This window comes from Quercus robur, chromosome 2 (genome assembly GCF_932294415.1).
Source record: "Quercus robur chromosome 2, dhQueRobu3.1, whole genome shotgun sequence".
Classification (NCBI taxonomy): Eukaryota; Viridiplantae; Streptophyta; class Magnoliopsida; order Fagales; family Fagaceae; genus Quercus; species Quercus robur.
The window spans coordinates 25,560,667-25,582,408 of NC_065535.1; the positions used below are offsets into that span (position 1 = coordinate 25,560,667).

Here is a 21,742-nt window from a genome sequence, read left to right on the forward strand (position 1 = left end):
CTCATTTTTCTGAAGTATTAAGTATACTTTACCACACTTTCAGCAAACAATTTTCAGCAAAAAGCTAGATAAGATGTTCCAATACAGACACTTGTTATGTCTTTGTTTGCTTGAAATTTTTCATTGAAGGAAAACATCAAACTCATGTTCTCATTGATTAAAAAAAAAAAAAAAAAAACACATGAGTTTAGTGCAAACCTTTTGGTTTCACAAAAAAAAAAAACCTAAAAGGACCTTGTACAGTGGAATTCAATAACCAAGCTGCTTCCCAAGTCTGCTTCAAGACCCTGCAATGATCTCCATGTGCCTCCTTTGCTTGTTGATATGCAGAAACTGCAATGCAGTTTGTCTATAGTCCCATGCCAAGTCCTAGGGTTTGGTGATAGAACCCAAGGGCAAGAGAGATCCTAAGGATGAGAGAGAGGATGACGACTAGGGTTTTTTTTTTTTTAGTGAATAGATGTGTGCCTCACTGTCTCGTTGTTAGTGTGTTGGTGTTTTTCCAGAATAGTACTCTTGAATACTGCAACCTAAAACCCTAGGACTAGGTTTCTCCTAAATTGGTTGCCCACATGAGCTTGTCCAAAGCCCAAATGCCAACATCCTCCCACTCGCCCGTAATAGGCAGGCCACTCTAAGCAGAATTATCTCTTATTTGCTTCCATCCACTTTTCCTATGCGTACAAGGGGAAATGGTCCTCGACTAGCCTAACCTGCAGCTTGGGACACTACAGCGAAGCTCCATCAAATCTAGCATAGTGTAACCCTTAAAGAAACTGTCTTGTTCTGCCCTAGAGATATCTGATCACATCAAATTGAGTGTCCTCAAATCCCTCATGTCTTATGAAAAACTCAGAACCACACTCAAAACCACCAAAAATCACTTTGTCATGTACCCCACAATCATGTCCTAGACTCCTCAATCAAGTGAGACCAAAAATTTATCTAACTGGGACGAAGGCGAATTGTGATTATTCAACCAAGTAAAAGAACCTCCTTTCAAAAGCAAATCCAGCATAGCTTGTTTTAATATAAATGCAGAAAAATCTTAAACCTTACGTTGTTTTTGGTCCCCCTTCCTTTCACTTGGTAAACGGAAAATGTTAATACTCTCCCTATTGCACTAGGGTATGCTCCACCAACTATAAATTCATGTTTGCTCCTCCTAGAGCTACCTTCTAGTTGCATTTATTAACTCCTAAGTAAGCCCATTCAAAGCCATCTTTTGTGCTTAAAAATTTACAAGAAATAGAATACTCAGCTACTACCTCTTCAACAATTTTAACAACCTTTTTGTCCCACCTTAACAGATACCATCAGATCGAAAGGATCAAAAGTCTATTTAGGTCTAGGTTAAATTAGGATAAGTGTTATGAGTTTGTGAGTTAGGGTTGATAGGGTTTCAATCTAGGGTTTCAGGTATAAGTGGATCTGATAATGGTGGATCTGTTTGAGGGAGTCCAACCTCCAAGAAAGGAGAAAACATTGAATTTGGGAGAGAGAGAATAAGAGAGAGCACAAAATGCTTCACTAAGTCTTACATGGGAGCTTATATACATTGCCAAACTCAATTGCGATTGGTTGGGCATTTCTAGCATGTGCCAAAGATGTGTAATTATATTTTAACATGTGTTAAATGAGCCCATAGACTACCTATATAAAAAAGAGAGCCCATAAACTGACTTTTACAGAGTAGGATTATCTACTAATTCATGTATGTGCTAGAATTATCTCTCTAATTAAATTTTACAAATGTGCTCAATTAAATTTAACACTTGAATTAGCTTTAATCTGAGCTCTAACTTGACCACTCAAGGTGCTGACATGTGCATGCTAGCTGGATGAAGTTTCCCTTGAAAAATGGGCCCCATTGAGCAAGCCAGTGCTGATTTCGACACTTATGATGCAAAAGGAATTGTCAATCGGCAGTTGCACTCTAGGGTGTCCCCACCAACTTGTTTTGGCACAATTCCCTTTCCTTTAGAACACCATGCCCACGAGGTGAGGGAACCTTTGCTGCATCTGGTGGAGAACTTCCCAAGTAGCTTCTTTTTGGAGGCCTTGCCACTTGACACATACTATGGTGATAGATCGATTCCGCAACTTCTTACTCCTTTGTTGCAAATCTCTCTTGGGTTTTGGGGAAAACTCACCATCTTGATCAATAGGAGGTAAATGGGTGAAGGGGCAATGTTTTTCCCAAGCTTGCGCTTGCATACTTCGGTGTAGGATGAATATGAGAATCTTGAGGCAGTTCCAATTTGTAAGCCCATCCTTTGGATGATTTTGAAAGGTCCAAAGAATCGAGCAGATAACTTCAAATGGTTGCAAAGGCCCATAGATTTTTGGATGTACGATTGCAACTCAAAAGGTCTGAATCCCCTAATTCAAATTCCTTCTCAGTTCGCTCCTTGTAGGCTTGGGACTTCATCTTCTTTTGAGCTACTGTGAGATTATGCTTTAAGGTAGCGAAGATTTGATTTTGAGTTTTCAAATGATCCTCCTGCTCTTTTACCTTTTTAGTGCCCAAAATATAGTCCATGAGCCTTGGGGGTGGAACCTTATACAATGCTTTGAATGGTGTCATCTTTGTGGTGGTGGGGTAATAGGTGTTGTACCAATATGTGGCTAAGGGCAGCCACTCCAACCATATTTTTGGTCTTTCACAAGCATAAGGTCATAAGTAATGCATAAGACTTTTATTCACGATTTTTCTTTGGCCATTCATATGTGGGTTGTAGGTGGTTGACATGGCCAATTGGGTTCCTTGGAGTTCAGACTACTCACTCCAAAAATTTCTGGTGAAGACTTGTATTTCTGATTAAAGCGTAGAGAGAAATCTCTAATAATTTCTCACTTCGCTCTTCTTGAGGGGCAACCACTCTCTTCGTAACTTCCTACGTAAAACTCTCATCTTTCTCCTTTAAAGTGGATTGAACATCCATCAAGAAGAGTTTGCGTGTTTTACCTTCATGCTCGACATGCCATTTGTTGTCCCAATTATAGCATATCCCCTTCCATTGTATCTCCTCCATTTGCACTTGAGAGATTCTTTGCAAGGGCATCTTCGTTTTCGGGTCCACCTTGATGTCATTCTTGGTAGGTTCTCCAAGAATGGAAGGCCTTCTGATTTCTTGTGTGGCTTTAAATCTTTTCTTGATGGCCAACATGTACTTCTCTTGAATTTTTTGAGACCAAATGTGGCATTGAGATGAATGGGGGTTCAACATCCTTACCAGAAGTCAAATTTCATCTTGCAAGCTAGTTAGAAGTAACTTAGCTTGTGTCTCCTTGAAAGACCCTTGATGCTGTTGGAGAGAGCTTTGAATTGAGCTTTCTAATGTGGCAATGTCAAGGTTTGCTTTAATTGTGCAAGTGCCTCCACTGGGTCGTCATGGGCTGTTGTCCTAAAACGAAAGTGTAAGGCTCTAATGAAAGCTTCCCAAGTTGCAAATAATCTGGACTCCTCCCCATCTTGATACCAATTTTAGTGCCTCCTCTTCCATGTGGAAGGAAGCTATTTGGACCTATTGATGGTTTGAAGTGTTGTCAAACTTGAAAAATTGATTTGCTCTGTTGATCTAACATGAGGGGTCTTTGCCTTTGAATCTTGGAAAGTCTACCTAAATCGGTTTTGGGAAACCAAGTGCATATTCCTCTTGGGAAGCAGCAAGTACCTCTGGTCTTTGTACTCCTTGATCCCTCATGAGGGTTGCCAAGGACTCCTTGATGTAATCTAGGTCAGACAATGAAACATGGCATTTAAAAATCCAATGGTCTTAAAAAAAATCCCCACGTAATCACACAATCAAATAAATGCCACATTTCTCATATCTGACTAAAATTGGGGGGAATCGAAGGATTTTTAAATGGGAGGGGATCTTATCTCTTGATCTAAATATTAGGATGTTCCTTTGGCAAGGAACTTGATTTTAGGTTTGCTTATATTTCACAAGGGAATAAATTCAGGTTGTAATGATGCAGTCATTGGAGTGGGTTTGGGGCATTGGAATGTATATGTACATATTTAAAATTTGTTACTTATCCATAGATGTATAATGATTATTTCATAGATATATGATAAGCATGCTCCAATTGCTGTGTATTTTTGTTGTTGCAGGTGACTATTTGTCAAAAGTGTGGTGACAGAGGCTTCTCTGTGGCATTGATCTACTGTGACAGATGTTCGGTTTATGCTCAACATCGGTATGATTTATTTGCAGTGTCTCTGTGTGTGTTGGTTTGCATTTTTGGCCATGTGTGCGCGTTCATGAGTACACCTAGATACAATTGTTCAAAAAAATAAAAATAAATAAGAGTATGGCAGTATACTAGCATATTTAGTGCCTGTTTGGTATAGCTTATTTTTCAGGTTTGAAAAAGGGATTGTTTGAAAAAGTTGTACCTAAAGAAAGTGAAGTTTAAAAAAGCTGTACTTGTTTCTCAAAAAAAAAACTGCACTTTAAAAAGTCTGGTCTGGAAATGTGTTACCAAATGAGCACTTAAGACTATCAGACAAAATGGCTGATGCTGATTGTTTGACTTGTTTCAAATGCTTTGAAAAGTTTATTTGCGTGAAATTTTTAAGTTAAAAGGAACAAATTATTTCGTATTATGGTTGTAATTTTCTACTCAAATTGGGCTGTTGTGACTCTTGCCTTTTTTTTTTCCCTCAGCTATTGCTTGGATGTGCTGCCTGCAACTTTTGATGAATATGTTATTGGTTTTGTGCGGATTGTGAACCAAAGATTCAAAAGCTGTCTACTATCATCAATAACAATGCTCTCCCATCTGGAATAAGTCATTCTGTAAATTTGAAAAATGTGCAAGCGACCCAATCTAGAATAAGATTACAGAAGAATCTCGAAAGATTGAAGAAAAAGGTTAAAAAGACAAAGAATAAGAAGAAAAGAAAGGACATCACTGGCTCTGTGGCTAAAATGGGTAAACAAATATGTAAAAAAAGCCCTTCCCTTCAACTCAATAAGATGCATTCTGGTGATATCTTTGAAAAAGACAAGAAGCTTGGACAGGAGTTGCGAGTGATAGTGACAGATGGTGCCAATTACAATTATGAAGTCGAACTGGGACTGCATCTGAAAGATGGGCCCAACTTGGTTGAAGAGGCTGTATCTGTTGCTCTTCGATGCAATGAGACACTTGAGAATTGTGAAGGTCAGAAGGTTGGACAAGAGTTGGGACTGCATCTGAAAGATGGGACCAACTTGGTTGAAGAGGCCCTATCTTGTCACCCTTCTCTTCAATGCAATGAGATGCTTAAGAATTGTGAAGAAGGTCAGAAGGCTGGACAAGAGTTGGGGCTGCATCTGAAAGATGGGACCAACTTGCTTGAAGAGGCAATATCTGTTAACCCTTCTCTTCGATGCAGTGAGAAGCTTGAGAATTGTGAAGAAGGTCAGAAGGTTGGACAAGAGCTGGGACTGCATCTGAAAGATGAGAGCATCTTGGTCGAAGAGGCCGTATCTGTTAATCCTTCTCTTCGATGCAATGAGAAGCTTGAGAGTTGTGAAGATCAGAAGGTTGGACAAGAGTCGGGACTTCAGCTGAAAGATGAGACCAACTTGGTTGAAGAGGCTGTATCTGTTAACCCTTCTCTTCGATGCAATGAGACACTTGAGAATTGTGAAGAAGGTCAGAAGGTTGGACAAGAATTGGGACTACATCTGAAAGATGGGACCAACTTGGTTGAAGAGGCTGTATCTGTTAACCCTTCTCCTCGCTGCAATCAGAGGCTTGAGAACTGTGAAGAAGGTCAGAAGCCTGGACACAAATTCATTGTGGATCTGAAAGATGAGACCAAGTTTGTTAAAGAGGCTGAATATGTTAAAACCTCTCAAATAGCTACTACCAGTAACCCTTCCAATACCTTAGAACAAAAATGTTACATTACTGCACAGCCTATCATTGATCCTATCTGGAGGTACTCCTTCCCCCCATGAATTTAAAGTTGCTCATCTGATGCAGCATTTAAACTTGTGCATTACTTTATCCTTTCGACAGGGGAAGTTTATGTATCCGCAACAGAAGTTCTGGAGCTGTTGGCCTTGGAGCTCATTTGTCTTGCTTGGCATGCTATAAAGTGTGCGAGGAGGCAAAACTAATGCCGGAGTTGCTATATGCTGAACTGTTTCGTAGGTCAGATGTGTGGCCAAAAGGTTTTGAGAAGCAGGGCCCATCCGACCAGAGTATTGCTCTTTATTTCTTTCCAAAGAATGAAAGGTGATGGTTTCAATAATGTTTCATGAGCTTCCTCTCACTTTAGGTTCTTCTAAATGTTAATGTTACATTGTTACAGTGATGGAAAGGCTTTTGGGAGCCTGGTGGATAGCATGATTAGCCAAGACCTTGCCATGAGATCCATGGTGCAAAATGCAGAACTTTTGGTTTTCGCTTCTACCGTACTTCCTGCGCAATATAGGAGTGAGCCCACTTGTCTTTATTTGCTTAAAAAGCTATCTCGACCCTTTTATTAAACATCAATTTATCTCATTTTTCTGCAGAAAGTTAAACTATTTCTTGAATTATTTTATTTGCAGCATTTCAGTCGAAGTTTTATTTGTGGGGGGTGTTTAGGAGAAAGCAAGTGTCACATGTAACAAATACATTTGTCCCTGAAGTGGAGAAAACCCGTACAAATGCCTTAACCTGGGATAGGCGGCCGAGTTCTACAAGTCTTTTAAGTAGCAGTGATAGCCATGGTTCTGATTCACTGTATTCTTTTTGTGCTTCAGTGTTTTGATTTCGTTCATTAGAATCTGTATAGTTTTTGTTTCTCTCTGTCTCTCCCTGCAACAGGGCCATGATATGGAGTAGAAATTTGAATTTGCATTCTAGAGATAAATCCATGGAGTGTCCTAATCCTTTGGGCAGCAACTTTCAGACACGAAAAGAGAGAGAGAAGAGGGGGGAGGGAGGGTGTTGAACTAGCTCTAAATATAAATAGAAGAATCCCGAATTAGCAACTATCCACAAGTGTCAATTCATTCAAGGCAAGAGAGCAACAATTGTTTTGTTTTCACATGTTAGTTAAAATAGGTTATTGGGAATAGGCTTTCATCTCTACATGCGTTTTTTATAGCAAATAAAGAATCTATAGTTGATGGTCAAGGTAGTGTAATTAATACTTGAGCGAATATTATTAAATGTGCTAACCTTGGTATGGAAGTTACTCATGAATGTAACGCTCATAATTTACCTCTAGACTTGGCTTTACAATAAATAAGAAAGGAGCAATAATTATTTTCTTTTTTTAATTGGTTAATTCTCCAAAACTCAAATAACTGGGGAGATTAAATTTAGATCAATTTTCCTGAATAATTCAGAATAATAGGTTTTTTTTTTTAATAAAAAAAAAATCCAACTTAGGTTGGAACCTTAGTTAAACTTTCAGTTAACTTTTAAGTTGCTTTCTCTCCCTCTACTCATGTCTATGATGAATTGTGAATATACAAGTCATTACTTATTATCATTTAAAAGGACTAGTGTTATCAACCCCAAGAGTTAGTTGTATTATCACAGTTAACTAAAGACGATTGAACTGAAATTTTTTCTCTTTAGAAATCTACCCCAAGGTATTCACTATTCAATGGACAATGGGGCTCATTATGTATTAGATACAGTTCAGACATAGTCTTTTTTATTGGTAAAAATAGCATTTTTAATCCTAAGAAAGAAACGCATTTGTCCTTATAAAGTAAAAATCAGCAGCAGTTCTATAGCAGATGTCTCCATTTCACCTCGTTCACTAATTGTAATAGACTGTAGATACTTTAGAATCCAGACTGATTCTCTCAAATATCAATTCCTGGAAAACAGAATTCAACAGTAAATTATCAAAATTTGATTCCTTGATAGACAGGTTAGAGAGTTGCTTGCCACAAAAGTTCCATTAAATTTTAATATCCAATGGAAAATTCAATTCCCAAACAAAGTAAGAGGAAAATATGTCCTGAATAAAGTAATTCATTAAAGTGTCGTGAATACAAATGAAAAGAATCTGCTGAGAATAATTCTCTCCTTTTTTGGGCCCAGAAATTCTCCATTATTGTTATAACAGTCCAAAATTCATAAGAGGGAAAAAGAATCTCATTGTTCATTTTTGGAACTTCTTTTCCAGTGAATAGTATCGCCAGCCAAACCTTCTAAACCAAGATAGAATAGCACCAAGATGTATTATCTGGTTAAACCTTAAACATAGGTTTACTGTAGTTAATACTTTTTTAAACAGATAACCTACAGGGGAAAGAGTTAACAAACGGCCTGAGTTCTTGGATAACTGTACTGCATGACTGGTACACACCAATAACGAAAGACGCCTAGCATAAAGTACTCACCTGAAATGTCTTGTTACCAGATGGCTAAGCTGATGAAATCCCAAAACGACTTTGAAGATTATTAATTGCTTTCTCACAGGATTCTGAAAGCTCAGCGATTGATGTTTTGCATGCTGAAAAATTCAAATAAAAACAAAGAATGCATCCAAAAGGAATCAGATAATGGTTTATAAACTGCTGACACAAATTCAAATGGTAGCCCAAGTTAGTATTCACATTATCATTATGCTTCGTATTTATGACTTTTAACACACCTAAAGTCATACAGTAATGCTGTCTTGTAGTAATTTTCTCATTAATGTCAGTTTGAATAAGAAGAATAATGCATGTCTTCAATCTCATCCAAAAATACATGGTAATTGGTAACGATATAGGATGATGTATCCAAAAGTCCATCTAGAGTCCATAAAAAAGAGTTCTATTTGCAGTTAACACATGCACAAGTACATGAACATGTGCAAACTTGCATATCCTCATGCATAGTTCCAGATTAAATATTACATATATAAAAGTATATATAATGACATGTTATTTAAAATTCTAATTGATGTGACACAGTATACATTGTTATATAGAAGAAATACAATCTATCCATGAAATACACTCATCTCCATTTCACTAGGATCCTAATTCTCATAAGGATATATGATCATTAGATCCAACCTCCAAGTTTGGAATACGCTAATCATAAATAGGATGTAAATGGGTCATAAACTGTTGTGCAGTTTCTCTGCTCAAGTGCATCAGCCATGACCACTATTATTCGTAACTCATAAAGTATCACAAAGCAATATCCAGATGTCATTAACGACAATAAGGCATATGCAATTCACAAGTTCTTTTCCTTCAAAGTATCATTAAATCTAGATACATAACTTTTTTCTCGACTACTGAGTTGATAGGTTATGATATAATAAGAGTGATGCCAGTGGCGATCCCATGTGAAAGTTGATGTTACACTAATCACAATCTACCATCCCACATGTTGTGAAATTTCTTATGTTTGTAGCATTGTTGTAAAACCAAGATATAGAAACATACCACGAGATGCACTGGCTTGTGCATCTGCCTTGAACTCTGCATACGAAGCCTGAAAAATACTATCATTAGCTTACACACTTTGTGGAATTACTTAAGCACACAAGAAAAACTCAACTTGTGTTTGTGACAAAGGAAACGTTTACCTGCATTGCTTCCCGACTTTCGCTAATCCGTTCAGACATTTTCTTGTATTCCTTCTCTGCTTCATCCATCGCTTGTTGGCATGCTTGGGTCTGTATCTATTAAATTTAAAATTAAAAAAGAGAGAGAGAGAGAGAACCAAATAATTAGCCAAGAAAAACCTTGCTAACACAGCAGTTTACACAAAGGAGAATAGAAATACTCTTCAACTATTAGTGAAAGCGGTTCATGAAAACCTGTGGAAGCTTGAGAAACGGTAAAAGCATAAGATACAAATCGAACAATACAAATTTCAAAAAAACTAAACCTTAGTCAAACCATAATTACACTTAAAATTTTGTTGAATCACTCATAATTTGAGATGATTCGTTTGCTATAAGCAAAAATTGAAGAACAATATTGAAGTTACTGAAGCCTGTCTAGGCTATTAGCACTGTCTTCTAAAGTAGTTGAGAAACTCTAATGGAATCTTCTAATTCAAATCTCTCTCTCTCTCTCATGCCAAAGAAATTAGAGATTTGATTAGCATAACTAGAGGATTTGAAAATAGAATTTCGGCAAACAAAGTCAAATTTCGTATGAGATTATTTTGAACAGAACAGATCGACAATCAACAGGTGAAAGAAACAGGTAAGTATAAAAATCAGAAATCATCGAATATCCAAAACTTTTTCTTCAATTTTATTTATTTATTTATTTATTATATATACAGGAATCTGTTTGGCAGATGAGAAAGCGAAAGAAAAGAAGAGAAGAAAGAATTGATTCGGACCTTGAAGCGCTTGTGGAGGCGAGAGTGGGAAGCCTGGAGATCCTTGATGATCTCAGAGTGTGAGTGTTCGATGTGGCGCTTGAGATGGTCGAGGCGCGAAGAGGCGAGGTCTTTGAGATCGGAGATGGTGCCTAGGGTTTTCACTGCGGCGATAGTAGGTTGCGACTTGTCGGCATTCTTGTTCTTTGAGGTGGAGACCGTACTCTTCTTCTTCTTGTCGCTGATGATGGTGAACAATGGCGATTTCGGAGACTCGTTTAGAGAAGAAGAAGGAAAATCCGCCATTTCTGTTGGCGTTTCCAGAAGTGAGGACTTGCGGTTCACTTTCTTCTTCATATCTCTCTCTCTCTCTCTTCAAAATTTTGGAGCAGAGTTTGTATGTTTGGAATTCAGTGAATGAAGAGTGAGTGTGAGTTTGAGCGGGTAATTTTTATTTTCAAATTGGAAAAATGCTAAGCTAGAGTCTGTTATTCGGTGGGTTTCTCACATTGGTCGGTTTGGGTCCATGGATTGGCTTTAGATATTTTATACCTTTTGTAAAAATAAATTGGGTTTTTAATTTTTATGGACTATCTAAGATTCTAAGTTATTTCTTCAATTCTCATCGTATGACTAAATTATATTTTAAATTTTGTAAAATCATCAAAAAATTGTTAGCAGCTCAACCTCTATCAATTTTAATAAGGGTTTCCAATAATGAATAGTTATGAAGCGGGGTTGCTATGTGTGGACCCATCCTAGTCTTGAGCCTAATAGTATGTCATAAGCCCTTTTAGACAAATTCATAGACCAGGGCATAGAAAGGAATTGTCACATGGTTATAGATCTAAAAACCACTTGAATCACATTTGCAAAGGAATTAGTTTGTTCTAAATCTAGAATTAAGGTATGTTATTAGAAAGGTATTAGGAACCTAGCATCACCCAACCATGTAGTTGGCATTCACTTTTATTATTGAACTATATCTAGATGGGCCTCACTAAGGAAGCCTACCTAAAAACACACAAAACTTTATCCTTAAAACCCTACTTGCAAAAGATAGCAATTCACTAATTTGTGATTAATATTATTTAATATTTTGATACGACGGACACGTTTCTTAATTGTTGCATATTGCTCATTTATTTAATATTGTTTTGTAAGATTTATATAGTAAAATTTATAATCTCTTTAGTATTACTGTCAAGTATCCATCTCTCTTCCTTCTCAAAAAAAAAAAAAAAAAAAAGAAGGTATCCATCTCTCTTGCTGAGTTTCTAAAGACATGAACTAAATAAATAAATAAAGAGCTAAACTATATCTGGAATTCAAGTGCCAAGGTTCAGAAATCTTCACGGCATCGTATTTATGGCCCAAGGAACGAGATTTATGCTGGCAAGAATGGTGGGTTTATAAGCTTATTTTGCGTTTTAAGTACTAGGGCTCTTTGAATTGCAAGGTGTTTTACATCATCCTTACCCAAAGCATTAGGCAAACACTCTTTCCATGGATCTCTTAAACATAGTGAAGAGTCTTTTGGAGATTAGTCCCTCGTACCAAGTTACGTGCTTAATAAAAGCTTGTTGGATCAAATTTTTATCCAACTTCGTTCCAGACTGGCCTTGTCCACATCTTGATACATGTTGATTGAGTTATGAATAAGTTCTTTTGGTTGTGAGGCATATGCTATTGATGGCTCCTAACTAACTTTTGGTTGCTTATTTCATGAAATTTAATGTTTTTCAGGAGAAGCAGCCCCAGAGACAATGACCATAATAAGGGGAGGGAAAGAGTAGCCGTGAATCTAATGTGAAAAAAATTTTGTTGGCCATAATAATAGCATAAGAGCAATGTAGCATTGTTAATTGGATAAGGGAAATATTAGGCTTGTAAGTTGTAATTGATCAACCTTCGTTTCGTCAATTTAGTTGATCAGATTTGGTTGGTGATGTATGAAGAATTAGGATCCGTTTTGATTGAACTTATTTTTGCTGAAACTGAAAACTGAAAACATTGTAACAAAATAATTTTAAAATATGTGAATAGTACCGTAGACCTATTTTTAATTTTTTTTTTTTAATAAAGTGACTGTGAGTCTCATGAACAATACGTGAACAAATCTGCTACAGTGCTGCTATAGTTGTGAACAGTAAATTGTCTCCCTAAAACACGTGAAAGAAAAAAAATAAATAAATAACGCAGACGCCCAATCCAAACCCAAACCGCACCTCTGTGTAGTCTGACCCCATGACATGTGTTTGGTGCCTTTGGACCTAGGTTTAATAATGGTTTGTTTTGTGCAAGTCTGTGTACTCAGGGTGGCCAACCAATTTGGAGGCCTAAGGCAATATATTTAAATGGGTCTTTTTGTTATCACTTAAATAATATTTAACTAATATTTAATATTATAATTTCTTTATAACAAAAATCTACTCCTTTTATTTTGTAATATGCTCTTTTTCTTGGAAAAATGCAAAAGTTATAACAAATTTTACTAAAAAAAACTTTCAAATGATGTAGAAATGAATACAATTAGTAACACTTCAAGAAGACAATAAACGAGTATTTGAATGAATGGTGTTAAGAATATTATAAATTTTATAACATGAGACTTACAAAAATGTATCATTAATCACAAAAAATAATTCAAGAATGCATTTAATAGGTTATTGACGTCTACATATTATATTAATTGTCACATTAATTTGTAAACTTTTCAAGTAAAATTAATAATACTTCTAGCATTTTCCTATCTAAATTATTTCTTTCGATTAGTGACACATATATTTATAAGGGAAAATGCTAGAGATACAAATTCTTTTACAAAAAACTTTTACAAATTGATGATGTGATGAATAATTATAAATAAATAAAAAAGTGATGTTATCGGTGGACCCAGATGAGAACAAGTAAGAAGTTGACCACAACAGCAATTTGTAAAAATGTTGTAAAATAGTTTGTAAAACTATAGCATTGCTTTATTTATAAGACCCATGTATCTAAAGTTGTATTATCTCTAGTATTACTCAATACTTTGAAACTTCTTAAAAGTAGAAGAAAATTATAAAACTAAATTTTTTTTTCCTATATCTCTAAATTTTTTTTTTTTTTAGATATATCAAATTTTGCCTCAAAATTTGGGACCTTTCTCTGGTAGGGGTAGGGGGCCTAGGCCTAAGACCGCCCTGTGTACTGATATGCATTATTAACAGTTTAGACCGCCCTGTGTACTGATATGCATTATTAAGAGTTTAAATTATGTTCGGATATAGTGTAAAACTCACAGATTACACCCTCCAATGGGAGAACGCCAAAACATCAATTTATTAAAAAAAAATCATTACAACTTCTCTCACCCACACTCCCTTTCACAGACCACCGGCAACTGCAACTGTTGCCACACTGCCACTCCGTTCTCTCCTAAGTCCTAAACCTTAAAGCACCGCCTGTGCACATCTCATTAAAAAAAATTGACATCACTTATGATGTCAAGTACTTAGGAAAATATTACTCTCTTTAATTAAACATCCAATCATATAATCAGCGTGACCGAAATATCCAGATAATGTCCACATTTGTTTCCTTCTTCTTCATTTATATATATATATATATATATATATATTTTTTTTTTTTTTTTTGGCGTGGATATCTTTCACAAACACAATTCTCAGTTCAGGATTGTGGTGGGAGATGAGACGAAGTCAGTTAACAGAGCAGGGAAATTAAAGCAGATGTGATCTTGTTGAGTTGGTTTCATTTTTTATGAATCTGTATTGTTTCAGCCACTTGTAAATTGCTAGAACCATCTAGAAGTTCTCGATCTTTGTGCAATGATAGCTTCTCACTAATGCGTTTTATATGATCAACTAGGAGGTATGCTTCGAAAATAGTGTTAAAAATATATAAGGAGAGGTTTACCAAAAAATTGAGATTATTCTAGAAATGGGATTTCAAATTTTCAAGAGCAAAATCTTCATTCCTAGGGTCCTAGGAAGTTAAACCCTTCTTTTATTTTTTTATTTATTTTTTATAAATAATCTGAAAAGCTTTATTGAAAGAAACTCAAAGCAAAGAAGCAAACATCTCAGGAGCTACATCCTGCCTAATGATATCAACAAAAATAGAAGGCCCTATACATGGATCTATCTCACCTACATGGGAATTATGTAAGGACAAGACTGCCGAAACATGGGCTGCTTGGTTTGTCAGCTCTATTAACCCAGCAAAAGGAGCACTCTGAAAAGCAATTAGAGACAGAGACAACCTCTTCTAAGTAGTTCTTGATCCTCCAAGGTCTATCTCTAGACCGCAGGGAGATAGCATCAAACATGTTTTAGAGTCACCTTCCAACACAGCCTTAGGAAATTCATTCTCCATTGCCAATTGAACAGCCCACAACAGGGCTTCGGCTTCAGCTTGGAGAGGGATGATGGTATTAATCTTTTTAGAGCCAGCTAAAACCACCATCCCTCTCCAATCTCTCAACACAACAGAAATGGAAGAGAAATTAATCCCAATAGCTGCATCACAATTAAACTTAAACCAATCCCATCTAGGAGCAGAACCTTAAACATGAGTCTGCGGACACACATATCAAACAAGTCTATTATAGATCATTGATTTGATATTTTTTCTTGCAAGACCCAAGGGGCCAACCCCAAAAGGTTGAATGCTCTGTTGAATTATGCAAGCATGATTGGGGGCTAAGGAAATTTGACCCTGTCTGAACCTCTGGCAATCTACATTGATTACAATGCAACCCTCTTTTATTTATTGTTGTTATTCATGTTATTTTCCTATTTCCAAATTGACTCAAGGTTTAACTTGGTGTAATAGTGCAGAAGATCAAACAAAACTAAACCTCAAAACTGTCTAAAATAAAAATCTTAAGATTGAATACACAGCCCCAAGACAACTACAATGAATAGCATTAGCAAAGCAAAGATGCTTCCCCAACATGAAATAACTTATTTTAAAGATTACTAAAATCACAATCCTTCATTCCAACATTGTGTCATTAATGAAAGTCGGGAATTAATTAAAAAAGAAACTGTGTTGAAATCTACTAAAACCAAATTTATGTCTTCCTTGTACATTCACTAACGTCTCAACTTTCAATCCTCCCTCCCACCAATCATCAGATGATAAACAGCTAGTAACTGCAAATAGCTACGTGCAAAAAGAATGCAAATGAGTAAATTAGATAACATTACTACCTTGCATTCCAGTTGTCAACAAATATTGTGCCAACTTGATAATTGTGGCATGTGGTACTTGTCACGCAGCTTAGCACCATCACAGTGGAATATTTCCCATGCATATTTATAAATCAGAACGCATTAATCTATTAAGGCATCATTGCTGGCTTGATTACTACCATGAAGATCTGGGAGGTCAGAACTAACGGAGAACTTGATCCATCTCTCTCTCCACATACTTGAGACAGGGCTGCATCACAAGGCCAATTTCCACATCTCTCTCTCTCCACATACTTACAAGAAATACCTTGAGTGTAGAAAGAGCCAACACAATGCAGATCAATATGGTTGGCGGAATACACATAAGAATGGCTCCAATTGTTCCCACGGGTATCTTGTAAGGCCGAGATGCAAATGGATGTTTTACTCGTAACCATACAAATGCTAGGAATTCCAAAATCATTCCGAAACAGTACAAGAAATTTTTCTGCTGCTACAATCTCTTGGAAGCTCAGCCATGACAGCAAGAGCTCACCAATGGCTGAGAATAGAATCCCTATTAGAGGAGTTTCATAACGAGACTTCTTGCCAAAGAACTCATGTAGCATCCCTCGTTCCGCCATGCCCAAAAGTTGGAAAGAGTCACTGCTCATCTCAACTACATACATCCCCATATTCGACATTGCTGAAGCACCTTGGATCCACCATCTCAACCAAACTCCCCCAATAATTTTAGCAATATCCGAGAAATACCTAACGGTCCACAACTCACGGTTGACTGGAACAGCACCAGTACCAATTAAAAGAGGGAAGAAATTCCAAGAACTACCAATATCAAAGCATAAAGTAGAGCCTTTGGAAAGTGTTCTCTTTGGGTTGTCCACCTCACCAGCAAGGGTGCTTTATTGCGTCCCAATAATTTAGATTCCAAAATAAAGTGTTTAAATACAAATTCCAATCCACATTATGTCGATTTACCTCTAACCATCTAGAAGGCTCCAGCTTTGGAATTGCCACAAGCCCCATAACTATGAAAGGAAGAATTGAGAAAATTCCTAAAAGAACAGCAACCCATCCAACAATGGTCAATCCCCTATAGTTCATGTAAGTGAGGATAACAGTCAAAGCTAACACGGCTAGGATTCTCGATAAACCACCACCTAAAGCTGGGATTGCCGACTTTAAATAATCAAGAAACAAAACTAGGTAGAGCGCGTTATCAATAACCCCACTTAGCCATTTCATCCAACCTTGCTGAAACCCCCAATAAGGACCTAATGCAGTCGAAACCCAAACCACATAACCACCATTCTCGGGGAACATGGTACCCATCTCAGCAGTTATTAATGCCTCAGGAACACTCCATATGAAGGGGAAAACCAAGAAGGGCTAAAAGAGGACCAGCAGCACCCACAATATCCTCAATCCCAAATGGCCCCCCAGAAACCTCATAGAAGATGAGGAACACAAGAGGCAAAATTGAAACTTTTTTGAACTTATCTACCCTAGGAAGAGGTACTGCACCGACACATATTCATCACCACTATAGTCTCCCATTGCAATAGATGCTTGCCTATTTGATGTATTCCTCAATTTCTGCATGCATCATCATGTTCTCAATAAATTAAACATTGGGATTTCTCTCTGATATAAGAATTTTCTTTTTATTTAAAAATTGTTCCCTACTCCATATAAAAAATAACGCTAATCCGAGAGCTTTTGCAGTTGATTTTAAGCCAATCAACTAGAGGCACTCCATAAAAGATATTCGATGACATAGGAAGCATCAAGGAGTTCCAAAAACACTTGGCTTTGGGGCAATCTCTTAAAGCATGGACAATGGTCTCTTAAAACTCTGTGTGTGTGTTTTAAATAAAAAGAAAATTCTTATATCAGAGAGAAATCCCAATGTTTAATTTATTAAGAACATGATGATGCATGTAGAAATTGAGGAATACATCAAATAGGCAAACATCTATTGCAATGGGAGACTATAGTGGTGATGAATATGTGTCAGTTGGTGCAGTACCTCTTCCTAGGGTAGAAGTTCAAAAAAGTTTCAATTCTACCTCTTGTGTTCCTCATCTTCTATGAGGTTTCTGGGGGGCCATTTGGGATTGAGGATACTGTGGGTGCTACTGGTCCTCTTTTAGCCTTTATCGGCTTCTTGGTTTTCCCCTTCATATGGAGTGTTCCTGAGGCATTAATAACTGCTGAGATGGGTACCATGTTCCCCGAGAATGGTGGTTATGTGGTTTGGGTTTCGGCTGCATTAGGTCCTTATTGGGGGTTTCAGCAAGGTTGGATGAAATGGCTAAGTGGGGTTATTGATAACGCGCTCTACCCAGTTTTGTTTCTTGATTATTTAAAGTCGGCAAGCCCAACTTTAGGTGGTGGTTTACCGAGAATCCTAGCCGTGTTAGCTTTGACTGTTATCCTCACTTACATGAACTATAGGGGATTGACCATTGTTGGATGGGTTGCTGTTCTTTTAGGAATTTTCTCAATTCTTCCTTTCATAGTTATGGGGCTTGTGGCAATTCCAAAGCTGGAGCCTTCTAGATGGTTAGAGGTAAATCGACATAATGTGGATTGGAATTTGTATTTAAACACTTTATTTTGGAATCTAAATTATTGGGACGCAATAAAGCACCCTTGCTGGTGAGGTGGACAACCCAAAGAGAACACTTCCAAAGGCTCTGCTTTATGCTTTGATATTGGTAGTTCTTGGATATTTCTTCCCTCTTTTAATTGGTACTGGTGCTGTTCCAGTCAACCGTGAGTTGTGGACCGTTAGGTATTTCTCGGATATTGCTAAAATTATAGGGGGAGTTTGGTTGAGATGGTGGATCCAAGGTGCTTCAGCAATGTCGAATATGGGGATGTATGTAGCTGAGATGAGCAGTGACTCTTTCCAACTTTTGGGTATGGCGGAACGAGGGATGCTACATGAGTTCTTTGGCAAGAGGTCTTGTTATGGAACTCCTCTAATAGGGTTTCTATTCTCAGCCATTGGTGAGCTCTTGCTGTCATGGCTGAGCTTCCAAGAGATTGTAGCAGCAGAAAAATTTCTTGTACTGTTTCGGAATGATTTTGGAATTCCTAGCATTTGTATGGTTACGAGTAAAACATCCATTTGCATCTCGGCCTTACAAGATACCCGTGGGAACAATTGGAGCCATTCTTATGTGTATTCCACCAACCATATTGATCTGCATTGTGTTGGCTCTTTCTACACTCAAGGTATTTCTTGTAAGTATGTGGAGAGAGAGATGTGGAAATTGGCCTATAAAACATCTATTTGATGGTTGTGCTAGACATGGTTCAACATATTTTATAAAGGTGTACCTGTAAAACATATTTAACAATTTTTTTTTAAACCTAGAAGCAGACAGGTTTTCATACAAAGAGATTCCAAGTTTATATAGATTCTAAGCTAACCTTCAAATAATGAAGACACCACATCATTTTTTCTACCCACTTAGTTCTTAATTTGTACCTTTGTGGTTCTCTTTGTTTATTTCTTTGTTTTTTATTTTTGGCAACTGAGTTTTTGTCATTAAGTAGGACATATAGAATATGGGTAGATTGTGGTGATTATTTTAAAAATTTATTGTCAAATAATCCTTAATCCAAAATCAAATTATTCACTTAAAATAATAAAAACTTTCTTACCCGTAGCTATGTTAATTTTTTTCACTCGTGTTAGTTAGCCAAGATTGACATAAGCAACAATAAAGAAAACACAATGAGACCAACCAATCCTTGAGAACCAAACAACACTGATTACTTAGCATATAACAGGGGGAAAAAATGAACGCAAGCTAAGTATATGCAAGTGCTTTTATAATCTTTTCCAAATTTAACTGTTTCTAATCCCCAAGAAAATACAGAACAAACAAATATGATTAATAGATTGCCAAGTCGGAAATAAAATTTATAAATTTTCTTTCAAGCATTTATCAAGCACTATGGATTCAAACACTTTAATAGACTCCTGGGGATCTTTGCAATGCGAATCCTACAAAAATTTGGCCTCAATTGACGTTTTGAAGGTCAGCCAATCCATACAGGTACATGGGTCTGTGCTTCAATTGCACAGGCGTGGAGAAGCTTTTTCTTAAAAAAAAATTTATTAAGCTTCTTCCTCATTGATCATTCTAAACAAAACCAGATTACTTATCAAATTGTCTTTTACTTAAGGTCTATAGTACGAAATTTAACAAATTTTCTTAATCACATCCCCATGTAACATATTTATATCACTTACCCAAAGACCAAGTCATAAATTACAGAAACGGTGTTGGTCAGTAAAAATCTCAACCAGCAAACAATTCAAATATTAAAAAATATAAATAAAAATAAAAATAAATAAATAAATAAAAATAAAAAAACCAGCATCTAGTCTGATTATCAAAAACACATTACCAAACAACATCAAAGAATGAATAAACAGAGTAATGGTATTTTGTACCTCTTTGATACAGAAGAAGGGTTTGATAAATTAGGGGCCGATGGTTTTCCTCCTTGGGTTTAGTCCTGCCAACTGCAACGGTTAAAGTTGAAGTTTCAATCTCCCTGAGTCTGAGTACCCTCAAACATTGTAAACCACAAACTTAGCACCCCAAGTAAAATAAAAGATAAAAATGAAAGATAGAAATAGAGAGGGAGAGAGAGTCAGCAATATTTATTTACATGCAGACATTGATGAAGGAGTTGTTGTCCATGAGCTTGTAGAGGAAGAGTCGATCCATCAATATATAGCCAATCAACCTTTAACACTTTTTTTGGCTGTAATTGAGGGAAGAGAAAGGAAAAGAAATGAGTAAATGCAAAAGAAGGGAAGAGAAATTTATATATTGATGAAAAGGGCAGCTGAAAGAGTTAAATTTTTGCTGGAAGAACTGAAGAGTTAAGAGAGAAAGAAGTGAACTGTTTTTTGCTGAAAGGAATTAAGTTCTGAACTTAAATGCTGCAAAGAACTTATATAGAGTGCCCCATGGCAGGACCTCATGCACTCCCGCATAAGGTAGGCTTATATATATATATATATATTGATGATTATTTAAGGGTAATATTTAAACAAATTGCATAACTTATTGATAGAAGTAGTATATATATATATATATATATATTTTTTTTTTTTTTGAGAAACAAAGTTGTATATTTATATGGTTACTCTAGTCCTAGCAACAATCTAAATTTACATGAGTTTAAATAATTTAATGTGGGTGATTTTTAGAGTTAGACGCGCAAAATTTAACCAAACTTTAGCAATGTTTATATCTTAAACATTATTATTTTATTCAACCCCAATTATTTTAGTCTCACAAAACATAGAGAAAGAATAAAAACAAAAAAGAATAGGGATAGAATAAAAAAAAATTTAAATAAAGTGGTAACTGGTTAGGAGAATAAAATATTCAATATAGAGTATATTGATAAAGTAGTTATATAAAATAGATAAAATAGTTTTTTTTTTTTTTTGGCATTTATGAATGCGAATGCTGAATACATACATGAGATGTCTCACTAAGATAAAAGAGATCAAAACAACAAACATATAAAATTTAACCAAACTTTAGCAATGTTTACATCTTAAACATTATTATTTTATTTCACCTCAATTGTTTTGATCTCACAAAATATAAAGAAAGAATTAAAAAAAAAAAGAAAAAAGAAGAGAATAGAGATAGAATAAATTTTTTATTATAAATAAAGTGGTAACTGGTAAGAGAATAAAATATTAAATGTAGGGTATATTAATAAAATAGTTATGCAAAATAGATAAAATAGATTTTTTTTTTTTTTTTTTTGGCATTTATGAATGTGAATACAGAATAACTATTTGAGATGCCTCATACTTGTGACTTGTCAGATAAAAGAGATCAAAATAACAAAACAAACAAAAGTGTAAAATTTGGAGTTCCAAAATGGAGCAATTTTTAGATGTCCCACTCCCACACTTGTGAGATGAAGAGATATAAAAACAACACACTAAAATGTGAAAATGGGTGCTCCCAAAATTAAAATAGACAAAAACGTATCTACCATTAGGGGCGTACACAGATTGGTTCGGTTGGTTTTGGAGAGGTTTTTTGCACCATGCCTATAGGGTGCGGTTTCACCCTATGCTTGACCGCACCTCACTTTTGCAAGGTAAGAACCGGTCTACACAAGGTGCGGTTAAGCTTGGCAGCTCGATGCGGTTTGTTCGGTTATATGGGCTGGACTTTATAAAATTACTATTCTAAGTA

At 36.2% G+C, this 21,742-nt stretch overlaps 3 protein-coding genes and 2 pseudogenes across 5 annotated transcripts in view; 2 read left to right on the forward strand and 3 right to left on the reverse strand.

Moving 5' to 3' along the window:
• The first annotated feature begins 4,940 nt into the window (after positions 1-4,940).
• Positions 4,941-7,128, forward strand: LOC126713045 (uncharacterized). 2 transcript variants are annotated; one of them, XM_050412688.1, is made up of 5 exons: positions 4,941-5,295; positions 5,416-5,941; positions 6,022-6,240; positions 6,317-6,441; positions 6,558-7,128. In XM_050412688.1, the coding sequence occupies exons 1-5, from the start codon at positions 4,941-4,943 to the stop codon at positions 6,758-6,760; spliced, it is 1,428 nt and encodes a 475-aa protein (XP_050268645.1). In that variant the 3' UTR covers positions 6,761-7,128. The 2 variants fall into 2 exon arrangements, with proteins under 2 accessions (XP_050268645.1, XP_050268644.1); XM_050412687.1 differs by having other exon boundaries at positions 4,941-5,941.
• A 474-nt stretch (positions 7,129-7,602) lies between these two features.
• LOC126713047 (uncharacterized) lies at positions 7,603-10,885 on the reverse strand. Of its 2 annotated transcripts, none has more exons than XM_050412690.1 (5): positions 10,309-10,862; positions 9,539-9,634; positions 9,396-9,444; positions 8,355-8,467; positions 7,603-7,825 (listed from the first exon to the last, which is right to left on the reverse strand). In XM_050412690.1, the coding sequence occupies exons 1-4, from the start codon at positions 10,642-10,644 to the stop codon at positions 8,379-8,381; spliced, it is 570 nt and encodes a 189-aa protein (XP_050268647.1). In that variant the 5' UTR covers positions 10,645-10,862; the 3' UTR covers positions 7,603-7,825; positions 8,355-8,378. The 2 variants fall into 2 exon arrangements, with proteins under 2 accessions (XP_050268647.1, XP_050268648.1); XM_050412691.1 differs by lacking the exon at positions 7,603-7,825 and adding an exon at positions 7,966-8,253 and having other exon boundaries at positions 10,309-10,885.
• LOC126713048 (uncharacterized) overlaps positions 7,603-21,742 on the reverse strand; it is a 36,030-nt gene continuing 21,890 nt past the window's right edge. The window contains exon 6 of the transcript XR_007651255.1: positions 7,603-7,757. The gene's annotated coding sequence lies outside the window, so the exon portion shown is untranslated. The remainder of the gene's footprint in view (positions 7,758-21,742) is intronic.
• Positions 15,196-16,817, reverse strand: LOC126696664 (probable polyamine transporter At1g31830; annotated as a pseudogene).
• LOC126696674 (probable polyamine transporter At1g31830) lies at positions 17,318-18,839 on the forward strand (annotated as a pseudogene).

Excerpts from the sequence above, each read along its gene's own strand:
- LOC126713045 (XM_050412687.1), top strand. The coding sequence starts at position 4,941 with ATGGGTAAACAAATATGTAAAAAAAGCCCTTCCCTTCAACTCAATAAG. Across the intron at positions 6,241-6,316 it reads TTCTTTCCAAAGAATGAAAG|TGATGGAAAGGCTTTTGGGA; the intron begins GTGATGGTTTCA and ends ACATTGTTACAG. Across the intron at positions 6,442-6,557 it reads ACTTCCTGCGCAATATAGGA|CATTTCAGTCGAAGTTTTAT; the intron begins GTGAGCCCACTT and ends TTTTATTTGCAG.
- LOC126713047 (XM_050412690.1), bottom strand. The coding sequence starts at position 10,644 with ATGAAGAAGAAAGTGAACCGCAAGTCCTCACTTCTGGAAACGCCAACA. Across the intron at positions 9,635-10,308 it reads GCCTCCACAAGCGCTTCAAG|ATACAGACCCAAGCATGCCA; the intron begins GTCCGAATCAAT and ends TAAATTTAATAG. Across the intron at positions 9,445-9,538 it reads AAAGTCGGGAAGCAATGCAG|GCTTCGTATGCAGAGTTCAA; the intron begins GTAAACGTTTCC and ends AGTATTTTTCAG.